This window comes from Perca fluviatilis, chromosome 13 (assembly GCF_010015445.1).
Source record: "Perca fluviatilis chromosome 13, GENO_Pfluv_1.0, whole genome shotgun sequence".
NCBI classification, from domain to species: Eukaryota; Metazoa; Chordata; class Actinopteri; order Perciformes; family Percidae; genus Perca; species Perca fluviatilis.
The window spans coordinates 30,991,232-31,011,109 of NC_053124.1; the positions used below are offsets into that span (position 1 = coordinate 30,991,232).

General features: G+C 40.1%; 2 protein-coding genes across 3 annotated transcripts in view; both read right to left on the reverse strand.

Moving 5' to 3' along the window:
- Positions 1 to 3,942, reverse strand: part of LOC120571122 (venom phosphodiesterase 1) — a 50,042-nt gene extending 46,100 nt beyond the window's left edge. Inside the window, exons 1-3 of one of the 2 annotated variants that reach the window (XM_039819816.1) lie at positions 3,856 to 3,942; positions 3,598 to 3,659; positions 1,035 to 1,122 (exon numbers count right to left, since the gene is read on the reverse strand). In XM_039819816.1, the coding sequence (XP_039675750.1) occupies positions 1,035 to 1,122; positions 3,598 to 3,636 (127 nt within the window). In that variant the 5' untranslated portion in view covers positions 3,637 to 3,659; positions 3,856 to 3,942. Of the gene's footprint in view, positions 1 to 1,034; positions 1,123 to 3,597; positions 3,834 to 3,855 lie in introns of those variants that run through there. The other variant, XM_039819815.1, reaches the window with a different exon arrangement.
- Positions 3,943 to 15,016: 11,074 nt separating this feature from the next.
- LOC120571546 (ectonucleotide pyrophosphatase/phosphodiesterase family member 2-like) overlaps positions 15,017 to 19,878 on the reverse strand; it is an 84,702-nt gene continuing 79,840 nt past the window's right edge. Inside the window, exon 25 of the mRNA XM_039820549.1 lies at positions 15,017 to 15,683. Within this exon, the coding sequence (XP_039676483.1) occupies positions 15,513 to 15,683 (171 nt within the window). The 3' untranslated portion in view covers positions 15,017 to 15,512. The remainder of the gene's footprint in view (positions 15,684 to 19,878) is intronic.

Below are 19,878 nucleotides of genomic sequence, written 5' to 3' on the forward strand. Positions count from 1 at the left end.
GGTTAGCACTGTTGTCTCACAGCAGGCGCTCCGACTTTCTTCCACTTCTTCCTCCTAAATTGCCCGTAGGTTTGGATGTTCTCCTCGTGGCGCCGTTGATGCTGCTGCTGCTTCCTCCCACAGTCCAAAGACATGCAGGTTAGGTTAACTGGCGGCTGTGGCTCAGTGGTAGAGAGGTCGCCTGCCAATCGGAAGGTTGGTGGTTCGATCCCTGGTGGTGAAGTTCCATGCTTAAGTGTCCTTGGGCAAGACACTGAACCCCGAGTTGCTGCGCCATCGGAGTGTAAATGTGTGTGAATGTTTATCTGATGAGCAGGTGGCACCTTGTACGGTAACCTCGGCCACAGTGTATGAATGTGTGTGAATGGTGAATGGTTCCTGTACTATGTTAAAGTGCTTTGAGTAGTCGTTAAGACTAGAAAAGCACTATATAAATACAGTTAAATTGCCATTGTGAAGGGAGCGTGGACTGGAAATCTGACCAGTGTTTACCCTATAACAATTAGTTATGGATGGATGGCCTTTTGTTATGGATGGCCTTTTGGCCTTTGTTCAGAGATCCTGGAAGTGTGGAATTTTTCTCCCGAACACACACAGAGAAATCTCAACAATCTGAGGTAACGGCAAGCAACTGGCTTCAATCAGCAACTCTTACATATCGCTATGTGGTCATTTTTTGCAAAGAGCTCGTTTAATGTGACCGAAACTTTTATCATACCATGTTACAAGACTCTCTAAATAAATATGAATTCCTTAGGCATGAAACTCTTTTTTCTAATTCCAATATGCTTAGTCATGACCGTTACTGAAAGACGTGGCATGAAAATGATAAAGTTAGGTGGCGTAAGTGTGAAAGGGGAGAGCTGAGGGGGGTGATACGTGGTTGCCAAATGCTGTAGTGAAGATAAACAATTATTACTGTGGAATATGAGAGTCTGAGCAAGGAGGTGACAGCAGATTTTTCAGTTCAGTGGAAATGCTTTTGTGAGTGCAGAGAAATGCACGCATGCATGTGTGTGTGTGTCTGACAGCACCTTTGTTTCGACATTTCTGCAAGTCCAATCCGAGACCGAGTCCCAGGCCGAGGATCAGGGTCACAACCGATACAGCCAACGCCCCTATCTGTGGCACACAAACACAAACAGATTCTCTTGAGCGTGTGTGTTGACACGAACAAATCCTCATCTTACAAGACGAGACATGTTTGATAACCCTAAGAGCGGTTTTCTTTTTGCACAACCAAAACCGAAGCTAAAAAGGTCAATCTCTGTCTTTCTACAAATAGTTGAATGGCAGCCAAAGCATTCGCCATCAGTGACATCATTTGATGACATGTTAGATAACAGATGTGTGAATCTGCTGTTCAAACCCGTGGCATACCCTTCACATTCCTTTGCTGTTAGAGCACGATACCACTGCAGTTTACAGGTTCTGTGTTGCTCTTACATAGAACTGACAAATGCAAACCATTTTAAAAATGCAATGGACTGTTTCAACTTCAGCTGATCCAGTCAATAAAACGGTTAAAGGGTAACTACCATTTTTTTTTCAACCTGGACCCTATTTTCCTGTGTTTTTGTCTAAATGTCTGATGGGAACAACAATCTCTGACATTGGTCCAGTATTGAGCGAGATCGCTGCAGTCGGCAGCGGCGAAACAATCTACAATGTAAGCTAACAGGGCAATTGTCCAGCTTGTATTTACCTTCACAAAAGTGCTCGTTTTGCCGCTGACAGACTCAGATTAATATTCTAAGTGTCTGACAACATTATGGAAAGGATCCCTTCAGAGATAGACCTCGAAAACCTCTTTGAGACCTTTCTGTTTAACCAGAACCAGCTCTGAAGTCGCTAGCGCTAAACCCACCAGACTCCATTTATAAAAGCAATACTTTTAGCGTGTATAGAGCCAACATATTTTCACATGTAAATGAAGTGTATTTTACGATGCTAAAATTACAGTTTATTTAGCTGGAGTCTGGCGATCTCGCTTAATACTGGACCGATGTCAGAGATTGTTGTTACCCTTTAAAAGGCTGTCCACAAAAGGAATTACTGAGACCACTGATTTGAACTTATGATCCACATTTGGTCAGACTCAATGTCTAAAAAATCTAAATCTAAATTTTCTTGAATTGTTGAACGTTGTGGAAACACAGTTGGGAGCAATTAAAATTTGAGTTTCCAGGACTTGGGTTGATTTTGCTTTGTTTGGAGAAATTACAAAATAAATACATCTTGATTCATCAGTTTTACCAACAGAAATGGAAGCACATGTTTTTCACATCGGTGTTTTTCTCAAAGGGGTTTATCATCAATATAATTTAAAAAGGCAACAATCAACAAATCTGGTGGACAGATGGTTCCTCGCCCAATAATCATTTCACAACAAAGGACTGTATGCAATTACCGAATACATCTGTAGACGCTGATGAAATTGATACTTTTCTAGCATGCACATCAAGCAGTTAACGTTTGTCTTCCATACCGTTTTATTATGCCAATGAAATTTGTACGTGGATTTTACATTAATGTGCTGAAGTTCTTTGATTTGGAAGATATTTCATTTGGATTAGCCCAAAACAGACATTTCTGTTCTGTTGATTTCTTCTAAATTGACTGTAACTGTTTATCCATGTTGCAATATAATATAGCATGACAGAGGATTTTGTTTTTAATAATGCCCACTCCTACTGTGAAGAGCTTATAATGTCCAAAATGTCAAGTTAAATTAAAACAACCAAAACAAGTTATTTAAGTCACTTTGTGATACACTAACTGGGTTAGATATTAATGCCTAAAGTGATATTATTAATGATATCATGATTATGGTATGATTATGGTATCATGATGGTTGCAAGTAATACTCACCATTATTAGATATCACTGTAAGAGTACTGGATGTACAGGGGTGCTGGGATAAAGCCTGATATCTGGCACATGATATCCCTTCCCTTATCTCTACTATCTATTTTTGCAAGTGCTGACACAGCGCTCTGGAGAGACTACAGTCAGGTCCTTGCACATTGAGTCCAAGATTTCCGGACATAAAAAAAATAAATACGATTTTTTTGCAACAGATAAAATAATATGCATGAGACTCAGTGTGCAAGGTTTCTGTGCGTGACGAATTCTTAGGAAGACCGATATGAAAAAACGCATACAAAAATTTCAGACTCAGTGTGCAAAAGAGTGACAAATACATATCTCATAATATGCTATATTTCCCTTAAGCCATCTTATTATATTTAAAAGTATTCTCTACATTGGTGAAACCCATTTCAATCCCTCCTTATGATAGTGTGGATCCAACATGAATCCAAAGAATGGTCCATTATAATCACTCTGCCAAGGTTTGGTGTTCTTCCCAAATGTGCCTATGATACCACATTTTGCATTATATAGTAATATCCAATGCAGAGCGCTCACCAAAACTTCCAAAGATAAGTAAAGGTTAAATAAACTATATCTACCAAAGCAGATTCTGGATTATATTAAACTCCTAAACTTGGATCACTGTCAAAACAAAAAGGTCTCTGACTGTGCGTCGTGGCTTTCCCCATTACCATCAATTCAGAAACCAAAGCCGATACTCACAATTATCTTCTTTTTCTGCAGCTCCTTTACAAAACCCATGGTTCCAATGGAAGTTGCAGTCACTCAATGACACAGCACACAGACAGAAAGAGAAGAGAAAAAGGGGGAGATCAAGTTTCACAGAAGTAACCTCTGGACTAGGTGTGAGCAATAGATAAGTAACTGATTAAACGCAGACATAACCTCACGTTTCTGTGTTTTCAATCCGTCAAACAACAGATGAAGATGCTTTTGACACCTGTTACTCCAGAAGCTCACCTGATAAGCTCTAGGAAGAGTCCTGGTGGTTCCAAACGTCTTCCATTGAAAAAGTATGGAGGCCACTCCACTCCTGGAAACCTACAATAGAGCAACAAAAACAATTCTAGCATCATATAAAAAAGTGTGTACCTTTCCAAAACATGTCCAATCAAATGAAGTGACCACAGGTGGACTCCAATCAAGGTGAACATCTTAAAGTTGATTAAGAGACACGGGAGGCACCTGAGCAGAATTTCAAGTTCCATAGCAAAGAGTCTGAATACATCAGGTTTTTTCTTTTTAATAATTTAAATCTAAAATCCTGTTTTGCTTTGACGTCGAAGTTTTCATGATTGGGTTTTGAGTGTAGACTAATGAGATTAAAAATCATGTTTAAGTTCAAACTATTTTAGCATAAGGGTCCAACTCACAATATCTGAAAAAGGGGAAGGAAACTAAATACTTTCTGAACACAGTGTATGTTTGAAGGTTGACAAAGACAACACACTGTTTAACAGGCAGAATACAAAGTATTTCTATCTAATATTATTTTAGCCTGCTACCAGCAACTTATCTGAGGCTGTATGTTGCTGTTTAGCTAACGCTATGTAAAACACCATGCCACCATGTTAACTGTATGCTAAACGTGCTAGCATGTTAAATCTGAATGCTACATACAGGCCTATAATGTGTGATATATCCAAATGTGTGCTTACCATGACAGCTAATGTTAGCAAGATAAATACCATTATATTAACCTTCAACTATTGTTTACATCCACCCTAAGATGAAAAAGTTAGCATATAACAGCATAGCATATACAGTGTAGTCTTAACACTTTCCTCTATGCTCTCAACTGACTCAAACAATCAGTCTGGCCCTACATTGCTTTAAATCCTTAGCAGTCAATACAACAACAACAAAATGTGTCAGATATTTGTTTTTTCAAACTCCAACTGCAGTTGTCCCCGACTGCCATTAATTGTGTTGGTTTTAATTACAGTAAATGACTAAAAATTAAAAACTTATTATTTTCAAAAACATAATTTTAAAGCAAATTGATAAAGTCGATTGATGGATTAGCCTGGTCCAGCCGTTTGCTTGTTAGCTAAACAAGCAAGTAGGCTAATGTTACTAGCTCTCCAGAATTACAATTCATGTAGTTTAAAATGCCTAAGGTACAATACGTGTTCAAGAGAATCTGAACACAGTTTAATATTTAGCTAGCTAACGTTATCTGTGATTTAAAGTGAAACATTAGCTAAATTATGACACTCAATGATAGCGTTTACATGCCCCAAATCTGTTATCCCTGTTTATGCTTTGCATATACTGACCTCTAATGGACATTTTAGATAGAGCTAGCTCAAGTATTCTTAAGATTAGCTTTCCATTCTCCATTTTGTTTTCAGTTGAACAAATAGCAAGCTACTGTGTGCATGTGAAACAGTGCTCTCCTTTCATTTAAGCCTAAGTAAAGATGCTAAATGTTAGAACGAGTATTTTCATGGTGAAATTAATCTGTGAAAAGGAACGTTGTCGGTTGCTAGATGAATATAAAATACGCATGGTATTTTTTGCTTCACTTTTCGGCTTAGCAGCTAGCTTGAAGGAGCATTTCTATTGAGGTCTGTGCTAAATTAGCTGTACGATCCTATGTTAATACTTACTTGAGTTACTTACCATGCTGTCTACTTATGCTAGATCAGATAAAAAATACTTGCCTTCCATGTTACCTGAGGAGAGAAGTTAAAATACATGTACTGGAAAATGCATGGGCATTCAAGTATAATGTTAATTGCATTAAGTTAACTGTCATTTCATACATGGACCTATTTAGATGTCATTATTTTTTCATATGTGTGCAGTATATTGATATATGAATTGTATTGTATCTTTCAGTTTTACAGAAACAGCCATCAATAAATCCACACATCTTCTAAAACACGCTTTATTGGAGTTTATGTTCGCTATCTGTCTGGCCTTGCCCAGACACGCAATTGTGAGGACAGAATAATCACCCACAGCAGCTGTGTGATTAAACTGTCTAGAAAGCACAGTTGTCACCACCTGTGCAGGCTGTAAAAATCATTGACAGTAGACTATAGCTATAGCTATGAGATAACTTAGACAATGGCTGTTGTAGTTCATTTGGTAACGTTACAGTGTCAATGGACAAATGTGTTAAAAATTGTTATGTAGAACAGGGTGTCTGTTAACTGTGAACCTGTGTAAAATAACCCTGCAGGATTAATATCAATAAATAGACCAATCATATGTATTTTTCTTGATATGTTTTATATATAGCTAAATATGTAGTGACTTTTCTGTGCAGAAACCATAGTTGTAAAGGGAATTCTTTTTTTTTTTACAGCCAAATAAATAAATGAATATTAGTTTCATTGAACCTTATTATTGTCCCTAGTCTTAAAGGTGCTGTAGGTAGGATTGCGAAGATCCAGGACTTAGCCAACAAATGTGAACATCGACAACTTCTCAGTCCCTCCTCCTTTCCGCTAAAGCCCAAAACGATCTCCTAAGCCCCTCCCCCCACAAGGGAGAATGAATGCGTGTGCATGAGCAGTGATTGACACGCAGTTAGAACCCCCCCCTGGCCTTGATTGGTGCATCTGAACAGGGAGCTGTGGATTTTTGCAAATCGCACTACAGAGGAGCCGGATTTTGTTATAAATTACCAACTTCATGTAGTTCTACTGGAACATATGGTCAGTTTCAGCAAATATGACAGAAGGTTAGTTTTAGAAGTCTTACCTACTGCACCTTTAATATGAAATGTTGTCTAACCACATTTGGAAACAAGTGTTTATAACTGTTCTGAATGGACACAATGGACTCTCCAGCTGTGTGCAGACATTCACAGGATGCCTAACAAAAAAGGACTTAAAGCTAATTATGTGCCTCAAGGACACCATACGAGTGCACCTTTGGGATAAAAGTACTTTCTGTTGTGACTGTGTATGTGTCTGTTTCCTGTTTTATTTTGATAGTCTGTTTTCTGTCTTGTCATGTCTAGTTTTACTTTCTGTCTTTTTAGTTTTCCCGCCTGTGTGATTGTCTAATGTGTTCCACCTGTTCCCCAGCCCTAGTGTCACCTGTCCCGTGTTTGCTCGTTACCTGGTGTATTTAGTCTTTGGGTTCCCCTTGTCTTGTGCCAGTTTAATGTTACGTTTACACGTGGCCGGCTATTTTCATAAACTGACATTTCAACCTCTCTGTTTTCAGAAAAGTGTTTGTTTATATGTACCTGTGTATATATGCCGTCAATGCAGCTAAGAGCACACCAGACCTGTAGGTGGCAGTGTAACGAGAAGCTCAAGCCCACGTTAGCCAATCAGAATCCCAACAATAGCAACAACAGAAACCAATCACGTTCTCTTTCTCTCTCTCGGCTGCCTAAAGCTCCGTTTGTCTCAGTTTACATGCAAACAAAGTTTTCCAAAAACTCCACTTTGGCCGGAGTTTATAGAAATAATCGTTTTCTGTGATAAAAATGTAAACGTGTAAATGAGAGGCCAAACCGCAGGAAAATATCTGCGTCTTCCCTTCGTGTAAACGGGGCCTGAGTCAAGTTCTGTGCTCCCTTGAGTTCCTTTTGTCTCAAGTTCCTGGCTTTTGGACTACTTTTGTTTTTTGGATTCCCTGTTATCGTTTGCCGAACATTCTGGAAGAAGTTTTTGCCCTCGGCAGTCGGGACTCTCTTTGTTGGTGTGTACTTTATTAATTTTTTTTTTATTTGTGAAATAAATCCCCAAGATCAAACGTTTCCTCGTCTGCTCTCTGCCTTTGGGTCCTCTAATTCCCTGAGTGGTGACACTTTCTCCTTGCTCCTTTATCCTGCCTTCCTGTGCTTTCCAACATATTCACACTACAAGCTGTGTGGTTTGCTTCACATTACCATCACTATATATAAATATTATATTCTGGAAATGACAGCATATACAGTGTAAATCATTTCCAGGACTTTGGAGTATAATACAGCTGAAACGGTCCAATTTGACTCTAAGCTAGTTGTCTGGCTGTCTTCAACTCTTGGCAAATTGGTTACAGACAGCTTTACTGCCTCAAACGAGTTACTGTGGAAATAATATTCCCACTGAGGTCCACACTGGCAAATGTGATGAAAGACCTTTGGTCCAATCAGTTAGATGATTTAAATCGTGTCAGGAAGTGCTTTCACAATGAAGTGTTCATTGGCATTCAGTCATGACCGGGAAACAATCTGTGTCCTAAGCCGTTCAGGTTGTTTGATTTGCAGTGAATGCGTCATCTTCGTGCCATGCAGTTACGTACTCTGTTGCCCGCAGCTTACAACGTGAGATCATCACCACCATAATATTCCCACTGAGGTCCACATTGGCAAATGTGATGAAAGACCTTTGGTCCAATCAGTTAGATGATTTAAATCATGTCAGCAAGTGCTTTCACATGGAAGTGTTCATTGGCATTCAGTTGCCTGCAGCTTACAACGTGAGATCATCACCTACACGTTTAGCGGAACGGCAGCGTCGTAATGTGAATCACGTACAACGGAAATAATCCTCAGGGGCGTCATGATATTGCACACTGTGGAAACCTCAAGGCAGCTTTTTTAGTAGCAGCTTTAGTACTTGGGACATCAAGGCGGATTGGCTTTGCCAGTTGTAGGTCAGGGGAATGTCCTCCTTTAAAACCCAACTGTGTGTGTGTGTGTGTGTGTGTGTGTGTGTGTGTGTGTGTGTGTGTGTGTGACGGAAAGGTGTGTCAGATGTTTGTTGGCTGACCATTCAGATGTTTAACTGTTGATCGTTGTTGGAGCAGACGATGCAAGAACATTTTCTGTGTGAACAGACAAAGTTTTATCTTATCTTCATTTTTACCACCGACGTGCCCTTGAACAAGACACTTAACCCCCCTCCCCCCAACTGCTGGAGCTCGGTGGCCGACAGATTGCCAGCATCCAGATGTGCGCGTGTTAGAGCTGCAAATTTTGCTGTACAATGAGCTATCTCAGAAATAACTGTGTTAACAGTATCATTGTCTCTTTCAGTAAAATTTGAAAATATTTACTATTTAAAAAAAAAAGTAAACAGCTCTTTATTCTCATAAAACATGTTTTCTAACTGTATCCCCCAACCTCTTATAATTGTTGTTGCTATGAACGTGTTTAGGGTCAAGTGCCAACAACTAACAATTGAAATAATAATACAAATATACAATCCGACCAATAATCACTTATGTAATTACAATTTGGCCTATGTAAACAAAATCAACAATTACCAGTCATACGCCTTAAGACCTTAACTAATGTTAGCAATTACTTGCGGTTAAATAAACGGTGATTATTATTATTATATAAAAATTGACAATTAGACAATTATGCAATAATTGTTACAGGCCTGCATGTGTGTGAGTTTGAGCAGGGTCTCTCTGAAAAAGATCTCGGCTCTCAGGTTTAAAAGAATAATTTAAAGTACCTGTAGTAGACTTCCATCCATCACCTTGACTGTTACTCCCGCTTAGTCTATATCCACGGCGTTCCACTCCCGGGATTGCTCTGCTGCCGCCGGAAATTCCGCCAGATGTTCCTCTTTTCGGGCCGGATGTCCGTGACCTTCCTCTTCCTTTGTGTTGGCGTTCTAACCTCCAGTGGATTTCTGAGGACTATGGTTAACTGCTCCTCAGATCTCTGCAGGGGAAATCCAGACAGCTAGCTAGACTATCTGTCCAATCGGAGTTTTCTGTTGCACGACTAAAACAACTTTTTGAACGTACACGCGTTCCACCAAAAACAAGTTCCCTTCCCGCGGCTATTTTGCGACGGCGCCGTGGCTCTACCAGGTGAGCTACCCAGGCGCCCACAGACGACTTCATTGAGGACACCCGACGAAGCCTCGCTGCCCGTCCGTATACCACGTGTTTGGTTTATGAAGTGGTTGGAATACCAACGGTTTTATTACACAGTACAGCCATGAGCTACACGCTCACATTCACTGCCCTCTGCCCAGTTAAACCATTGCCGCATACTGTACCAGTTTAAGAATAGCTACTAATATTGGCCCTCCTGCTATTATATTATGACCCCATTGGTTTACACACGTTTGATAGCCGCATCAGTTTATTATACAGATTATTATTATTATTATTATTATTATACAAAAAATCTTTGTTATTTCTAAGTCTTTACTGGTGCAAAATTCTGTCCCAAACTGTCTCTGCTACAGTGTATCACAGATCACTAGATCATCGGTTACATCATATCTGACTGGTTTACACTCTTTGTCCAACAGGTGGTGTTGTGAGCAAATGAAGCATCCGTAAACATGCAATTACGTTGAATTTTATATATTTATTTATAGCTCAATATGACAAATCCAAAACGTGTGTCTCTATGTCCTTTGATCCTCGCATCCCAGGATATCCCTATCCCATAAATAACTGATCCATGTAAACATATTACACAAAACGTATTACTTAATTAGTCTGCTTGCGGTTAGGTAATGAGATGCCTTGTTTGAACGGGAAAGGGTATTTCCCAAACTTGCCTCTGAAACTTGGAAGAAAACCAAGTTCAATAAATATAATTGCATTTTTGATCGCATTGGGAATTTCTTTTACTCAAAATAAAAGGCCAAAGGTGCCTTCAGGTTTGCAGACGCATTCAGGCACGCAGTGTTTGTGTATCTGTTCCCATAGAAATACTACTAGGTATTACCTTTGTTTGGTTTTCTATTGATTGATTGACTTTGTAAGGATTATAAGAATTACACGTATAAGGCTTGGACTGTCATCACTCAGTGAAATGTTGCTTCCAAACATGTCACGCTGTTAAACAGAAAGAAAGACATTTCAAAAGGGGGATTATGTCCACAAAGTTCTGAGGACTGGGTCCAATTCTAGACAAAATTCAAATGAATTTCATTCTGAATGTTGCATATTGGCTGGAAATATAAGACACTAGTGGTGCATGATATGAGGAAAATATCTAATTGCAATAATTTTTGACTGATATAGCGAGTGTGATACGATTCAGGATATTGGAGGGAATGATAATTTTTCTAGCATTTTCATTGAAAATATATATTTTTTTAAATGATTATTATAGTGTGATTTTTGCACAGATCTGTACCAAAACAAAGATTTTTTTTCTTTAAGTCTGTAGGATAGGATTTGTAGGCCGGGACGTCTCTGCAGCACCGCAATACATTCCGAATGGTTTGATACATATTTAGCCATTAACAAATATTGCGCCCCACCCAGCGAAAAGTTGCGATTAATTGCGCAGCCCTATAAGGCACCAAAAGTCTATTCAACATCTGGTTCCCAACTCGTCGACTAGCAACGCATGGTCGGTGTCTCTCAGCGTCAGATACCGATGCACAAAGCCCCCCCTTCGGCGTCTGTACGGGACGCTCCGGTCAGGGCAGCAGCTCGACCACTGCTCGCGCTATAAAATGACTTATAAAGAGCAAAAGCCGTAGCGGGTAGCACGAAAAGGCCGAAAATCCGCATAAGGAGACAGGTTGGGTTGGCGGGTGGGTGAAAACGACACAAGACCTTCGCCAAGGGATCGTCTCGTTGATGTCCCGCGTGCCACTTAAACGTCCATTTTGTGACCCCCGCCCACAATCTTTTCCTTTTCCCTAAGTGGTTTTACCTTGCACGTTGAAAAATGCCACCAAGGGGTCATTCAACTAACACCCAGAGTCACACTTCTGTATATACTGTGTATATATATAATACTAGGGCGTAATTTCCACTGGGGACACGTCCCCCCCACTTTCCAAAATCCTGTTTTGCCTATTTTTCACGCGAAGGAAGTGTTTCCAGGCAAAATAGAATAGGAAAAGATGTTTATATGTCGTTTTGACACAAATACATATTAATAAATGACATGTTGATGTTTGAAAGTCTCCACGTTTTGATATAAATGCAGATATAAATGTAATAAAAAAGAAAATCGATTTTCTAATATTGCACCTGTCAATACAGAGCAAAATATTCTGGAGTCTATTTTGCCGTCAATGCTGCCGACGTTGTTTTTGCTGTAATGAAATCAGTATATATTTATGTTTAATTTCATTTTATCAATGGGAAACATCCATGTGTCCAGACAAGGCTAGCAGCAGCGCCGCGTCAGACACGTTTCTGGTGTGTAAAGACACCGAAAAATCCACACAGCTGACACGCCATAGCTAAATAGAAACTATTGCAGCCAGCCTAAGTCTTGTTAATTGGCCCATATTTTAAACAATAAAGATAGTAAGACGTTGTTGTTTTTTACATATACCTGGTTTAGTACTATTTTTCCTGGAAGAATTTATCATTACGATCAACTTGTTTTCTGGATTAAGTGTCATCATAGTCCCTAAACTTACATAGAAATGCAGAAAATGGGATTCAAATAGGAAACGTTGTCTTGGCGGAGGACCCCCAGACCCCCCTGTTTTCTGACTCTACCATCTGAATGTCTCAACAGAAATCGAGACTCCTCAGACCAGGCAACATTTTTACAGTCTTCAACTGTCCAATTTTGGTGAGCTTGTGAAATTGTAGCCTCATTTTCCTATTTTTAGTGGAGATGAGTGGTACCCGGTGGGGTCTTCTGCTGGTGTAGCCCATCCGCCTCAAGGTTGTGCGTGTTGTGGCATCACAAATGCTTTGCTGCACACCTTGAGTCAAAGTTGATCTTCTATCAGCTGGAATCACTCGGCCCATTCTCCTCTGAACTCTAGCATCAACAAGGCATTTTCACCCAGAGGACTGCCGCATACTGGATGTTTTTCCTTTTTCAGACCATTCTTTGTAAACCCTAGAAATGATTATGCGTGAAAATCCCAGTAACTGAGCAGATTGTGAAATACTCAGACCAGCCCGTCTGGCACCAACAACCATGCCACGCTGTCTATGCAAACACTGGAAGAAGCCAAACGAGTGGCAGTGATGAGCTAGATATGTAAACATTGGTTGCTGATGAGGTAATGCTGCTCCTGCATTCAAACTGGAACCTAAGCAAGGGAACCGTTTGTTCCCCACACAGCGTTGACTTTGAGTAACCACCGAAACTGCGGCTGACGAAAGACAAACACACATGTGCGAATGGCGTTTGGCGGTTAATTGGGCAATCACGGCAGATGACATCTCACCGTGGCTCAGCTAAATGAAAAAGAAGTCAGTTCCAGTCAGGTTTTTTTTTTTCCAATTCTCTACGGCTTTTATTTGAAAGACTACACAACAAACATGGCTTCGTCTACCGTTTGGCAAGCGCTTTAAGTGATCTTATCGACGTTTTATTGATTATTGTCCCCGTTCTACTGATTACCCTGATAGACAGCTATGTGAACTAATCAGTGTAGTGTTACCAAAGTAAAGACTAAACATGAAAAAAAAGACAGGCTCTGACTGCTTTTATCTGTGTAGAGTTAAACGTGTGAATGCAGGAGGTCAAATAATGAGCTGAGGTAACAAACTGAAAATGAGAGCCGTGTTGTTAATATTGCATTCAAAGGAGGATTTTTTTTTTCCCTTTTAAGGTAGCATCAGTCTTGTCACTGCATCAGCGATCGATCTCCTTACAGGAAACGGGGACAGATCTTTTACACTGACACTTAATACTGTAACACTAGGTGCTGTTATCATTATGATGCTACGCAATAAATATGAGACAAATTGTATAAAAATATACACCTAGATGATCAGCTGAGACAGAGGGAGGGAAAGAGAGATGAGAGGGAGGATGTGAAAACAGAGAGAAAATTGTTGCAGTTGGTGTGTGTGTGTGTGTGTGTTCTTGTGTGCACCGGGGTTAGAAATTAACTGCTATTTCTTTTCTTGTTTTTTTGTCTTTTCAACAGTCACTCCTGCATTTTTAGGGGCAATTACATTTTAATTTGTAAGCCTTCCATTTGCCACATTCTCATTTATCTTAGCCACTGCTGAAAACTGTCAGCAGACCATAAAACCAAACAGAAAGGAGCTGTGCCAGCCCTCCATTCCTGAGACTATTTTTCTTTTACAATAATGCTTGGTTTATGGTATTGATGCCGTGGTTTGTTTACATGAAAAAAAGTCATTGAGCACCTGTGGTACTGTAACTAGAGCTGGGCAATAATTCAATATGATAATATTTTATATATATATATATATATATATATATCTCGTGATATACAATTACGTTGTCTAAATTGATAATAACAAGCACATACTGTTGTGAAACAATTTGAGGGAATATCATTTGAAGAACTGCGGATTTTTTTTAACATCACATTTTTTTTGTGCACGCACGTAAACATGGTCAGTATATAGGTGGAAAAAAAATATACATTTTTTTTTCTCTATAATAATACCTGAAACTGTTTTCAAGTCATGCTACTGATGATTTTTTGGTCTAAAATCTCATTGTAAAAACTATATTTTGTGAAAGCAACCAATTGTCAACCCTACAATATTGTCGCAATATCGCTGCTGAGAATATATATATATAAAATATCTGATTTTTTTCCCATATTGCCTAGCCCTAGTGGTAACCCATAAAAAAAAAAAAGTTTTGTGCAAAAGTATATTTGTGTAATGTCTGTTTGGAAACCATTTCTAGTAATCATGAGATATTAATAGTTCAGGTTTAGTTTTTTCTTTTCTTCCTATAGGTTTAATGCCGCATACTTTTCGGAACTTTTGAGTTCCGAAAAAAGTATGTGGCATTAAACCTATAGTTGCCGCATGTTGTTTCAAAGGAAAGGTTTGACATTTTGGATTAAACAAACAAGATATAACAGGTTAATTAGCGAGCGTTAGAGGTTAGAGGTGTGGTGGGCAGATGTAGTTACCATCGGACAGAGCCGGGCTAGCTGTTTCCCCCCTTGTTTTCGGTCTTTATGCTAAGCTAGGCTAACCAATCTTCTCATCTAACCAAAGAGAATATCAAAATATCAAACTATTCCATACCAGCAATGCTGCAAGTCAAAGCCCATTAACTGCACTTTACTTCACTGCTGACTATTATGCAAACCATGCTGTAGACTTTCAGATTTTTGAATGTATTTTTCCAGTTGTTTTTTTTTAAACAGACATTGGCTTCTACTTATTTCCATATAGCATACAAATGTAATCTGTAGTTTGCTATGATAAATCCTCCCGATGATATTACACCTTTGGCTGAAAGAATTACAGACGGATCCGCTGATACAAGTGATGCAAGGTTCAAGAGTCTTTTATGAGTAGGAAAAGACACATTCAAAAATGTTTCAAATCTACAGCATGCAACGGATGGGCAGTAGGAATATAAAGTATACATTGTTTATAGTTATGGAACTAAAAGCCCAATATAGTCCTTTATGTGTGCATGATGATGTCCTGTACTGTATGAACTGGATTGGGTGGTGGCAGCTGTCGAGAAAGTCCCTGTGCTAGCTTATTCCTTCCTAGATTTTATTTAGTGATAGTATTGCATGTTCCTGTTGTAATCTTCCAAACTACTGCTTGCCAAGCCATTCTTTTAATCTTTTCAATTTTACGAAAAATGCGTTCCCTTTTTTTGCAAGCACTTCTGGGGCAGTTCCTCAGGAGTGGAACAACGATGCGCCGGCTGTCCAGCGAGCATGCAGTAACAAATAACGCGGGACTTTTCTACAAAAGGGGGCTACATCCTGTTCTGTGTGTGCGTCTGTCTCCCTGCGCGTCTAGTCGTCACTCTCGAAGGTGTGCAGGTAGGTTTTGAGGCTCAGCGTGCTGGTGGAGGTGAGGTTGGTGGACCGGTAGAGGTCCAGGCCCGTCAGGATCTCCACGTCTCGCACTCGGGCCGTGTGGAGCTTCAGCAGGTCCTCCACCCACTGCGACTCGTCCTCCACGCTCTGCGGAGACACAGACAGGAAGTGGTTACTCACTGTGGGAGCAGTGCTGTAATGTAACAAAGTACAAATACTTCAGTGCTGTGCTTAAGTAGAATTTTCACGTATCTGTACTTTATTTTGTTAGTTATATTTCTGGAAACTTTAACTTTTACTCCACTACATTTCCTAAATAAAATGCATACTTTTACTTTGTACCTTTCCCTTAAGCATCTTTGTTACTCGTTACTGCAAAAATAATATCAGAAGAAATTTGGGTAACGCTGAACTTGAAGGTATCTACATAAGAGTGACATGACACTGTCATGAACACATGACACAGTCATGACCCATGACCCCTAACCATAACTTTTCATGCTACAAACCGAATGTCATAAACGTTTTTGACTTGTAATAATGTTAATAATAATGTCATAATTAAATCGCTCTTATGTAGATACCTTCAAGTAAAGTGTAACCTGAATTTGTTTGGACTGCAAAGAGCAGTTTGGCGAATCATTGCTCCTATATTGCGAGCTAATGCATGCTCCATTCCAGTTGGTGACATAATGACCGTTTGTTGACATGCGCCGAAACTAAAGAAGAGGAGGAAGCGTAACCATGGATAGCGTTATGGAAACCGCTGCAGGCTCTGCCGCCGACGTAACCGCCGATTTCCGTTTATCGTTTGCAGGTTTTCACGTAGCAATGAACGTAGACATGAGGGGGGGATTTTTTTCTTTTTGTCAATCCACTAACTAATTGAGCTCTAATACAAACAGCAGCCCCGTGGCTGGGTTGGCTCAGTGGGTAGAGCAGGCGCACATATACCGAGAGGGTTATGCCTTCGTCGCAGAGGTCCAGGGTTCGAATCCGACCTGTGACGATTTAGTGCATGTCTTCCCTCTCTCTCTCTCTAATATATAAAAACAGCAGCCCCGCGAATTTCTCTGGTAAACGAGTGTCGAAAAAGTAGAATTCAGGCTGTTCAAGCTCCTTAAACACCCCCAGGGCCGAACCAAACCCAAACTGGATATGGAGTCCAGACGCTCCAGCGATTTGATTTGCCACAAACCTGCATCAACGCAAATGTACAGTTTAACTGGACCTTTGTGTAGAAGCAGTGGATTAGAAAAGGAGCCACATTTTAGCTCCGAGCTGTAAAACGGACGTTGAGACCAAAACAAGCCTCGCATTCAACTCAAATAATGTAATAATGCCCAGTTAATACATAATGCAGTTTGTTACTGATGCCAAAGGTTCTTCTTTAGCGTCTAGCCCTTTTGCGTCACTTTTTGACGCTTTAGGTCGGGACGTACATTTAACTGACACGCGGCACAAGAATGGGACAGTTAGGTTCAGGAAAAGATGGTGGGCGGGGTTATAAAATGGATGCTTCAGTGACACGCTCGAAAAGAACGGGACATGAGCCCCGGTCTCCTGGGTGAAGGTCCTGCGATGTTTGACCCATCCACCACCCCGACCTGCGTCCTTACGCCGATTTTTGGTATGTCATACTACTCGCTATCGTTGTTGCTCTTCATACTACGTCATCTTCCAGCGACCGGTGCGTTCCATACAGACGCTAAAGGGTGATTTTTGCGTTGCTATCTCACGCCGATAGTACGTGTCCATATACAGTACGCGTAGTTTTCTATGATGGGATCGCCCCCGCTACCCAGCATTGCACACTAGTGGGCTTGCCACCAGTTTTTTCTTCACTGACCAGTGACAAGCAAAGAAAACCGGCTACACCCTCCTACAACCGTGATTGGCTGCAGACGATTGGACGAACGCCTCACCTGGGTCTGGCTGCTCCGGGTTTTAAAAGCTACCATAGTGGGGGCCCGCTCGAAATACGATCTCTTATTTTACGAAAACAGTTCACCGCAATGTGTTTCTGAACACATTTTAAGCGAGATATAGGCTATGCAGTTGCTGAATCTGCCTTCACTTTAAAATTACGTGTCAAACTCAAGGCCCGAGGGCCAAATCCGGCCCCTCACAGGTTTTGATGCGGCCCGCATTTCAATTTAGGCTCGCAATAAATTTAGGCCCATCTAGTTTTTGTCGCTTTTTCCAAAGTTTTTGGTGCTTTTGTTGACATTTTTGACGCCTTTTCCGGCAGTTTATGCATTTTTTTCAATGCTTTAGGCACTTTGTTTTAACGTTTTGGACGCTTTACTCAATGTTTTGCCAATTTTTCTGACGTTTTTGGCACTTTTTACAATGTTTTTGCCACTTTTTCAGACAATTTTGATGCCTTTTTCCAACTTTTTTGGCGAGTTTTTTTAACGTATTTGTCGCTGGCTGAGGAACTTTTTTGCCGAACTTTTTTGGGGCTTTATGAGGCCCAAACTGTAAGTGAGAAGACTACAGTATATGAGACATGCAATAATAAAGTGAAAATATTTGATTTTTTCCTCTTAAATAAAAGCATGACAATAAACTCTACATGTCTGGCCCTTGATGTGATTCTCAGTTTCCAGTGTGGCCCTCTGGGAAACTGAGTTTGATGCCCCTGCTTTAGATCGACAAAGGTCAGTTAAAAGATTTTCGTTAGCTTTTGAGAGGCGTTGAGCCGAGCCGGCCACGTCTCATTTGCATAAAGTTGTTCGAATAAGGAGCGGGCGACTCAATTCCTGCTTCTATAGAAATGAATGGGAAGCGGGTAAATGACGCTGACAATGGACGCACACCATGAGTAACACTGACCAAGCCTCAGTATTTGAATATTTGGGAGTGAGAACAGGTTTTTTTTTGCTGCAGGGACCAACGAGACAATGAAAAATGTTCCAGCTAAGTGTCTCCTTAGCTAAGGGGGAGATTTCTCTTCTCTCATTCTACCTTCTACTGCTTGTCAGGACTAAACAAGTCCCACGATGGGTGGGGTTGTCAAAAATGTAATTTATATACATCCCTGCAGGTTTGACTGTAATGAGAAGCAAATGATTGTGATAACCCTTAAACTGCAGAACAGGTTCTGCTAACTGAAGGCAGATGTTTGCACAACTACACATGGCTCACACACTGTTTACCTTCATTAAATGTTATGCAACTGGCATCAGGCTGCATACTAAACCTGAGGTTTATACCTTGGAAAGCTGCTGTGCACAGATTTACAACATACAGTACAGGCCAAAAGTTTGGACACACCTTCTCATTTAATGTGTTTCTTTATTTTCATGACTATGTACATTGTAGATTCTCACTGAAGGCATCAAAACTATGAATGAAAACATATGGAATTATGTACTTAACAAAAAAGTGTGAAATAACTGAAAACATGTCTTACATTTTAGATTCTTCAAAGTAGCCACCCTTTGCTTTTTTTGATAACGCTGCAAACCCTTGGTGTTCTCTCAATGAGCTTCATGAGGTAGTCACCTGAAATGGTTTTACCTTCACAGGTGTGCTTTGTCAGGGTTAATTAGTGGAATGTTTTCCATTATTAATAAAAAAGCAAAAGGATGGCTACTTTGAAGAATCTGAAATATAAGACATGTTTTCAGTTATTTCACACTTTTTTGTTAAGTACATAATTCCATATGTGTTCATTCATAGTTTTGATGCCTGCAGTGAGAATCTACAACATAAATAGTCATGAAAATAAAAAGGAAACGCATTGAATGAGAAGGTGTGTCCAAACTTTTGGCCTGTACTGTAGGTAACGGAAATAATTAAGAAATTTATTAGGTTCAACCATACAATATAAGCAATCGTGCTGTGTCATGAAGAGCCAGGGGTAAGATTTCATGAGAATGTGCATTACTGTTACATTTCCAGGTAAGTTGCTTGAGACATGGGGCACTTTTTCTGACTCATTTAGAGGTTCAATATCATTCAAGCAAACCAGAACAGGACAGCGTTACAAGCACCAACCAAATGATTAAAACTTACTGGTTATGCGTGTCACAATTTAAAACCTATTATTGAATGATACATGTGTTTACGGTCTGTGTCATTGATTCACAACAATACACCCTGTATTTACAGTAAAATGTCTTAATTCTGTTTTCTACGTGGGCAGGGGTGGAGTCAAAAGCCCTGAATCGTTTAGGCCAACTTTACTGTCTTTCAGAGGCTGTAGCGGGCTCCTTTATAAAGCTACAGTGAAGCTAGATATTGTTCTATGGTTCTATGGGTACCCACGAGTCTCCCCTTTACAGACACGCTCACTTTATGATAATCAGATGCAGTTTTTCCTCGGGAACTATCA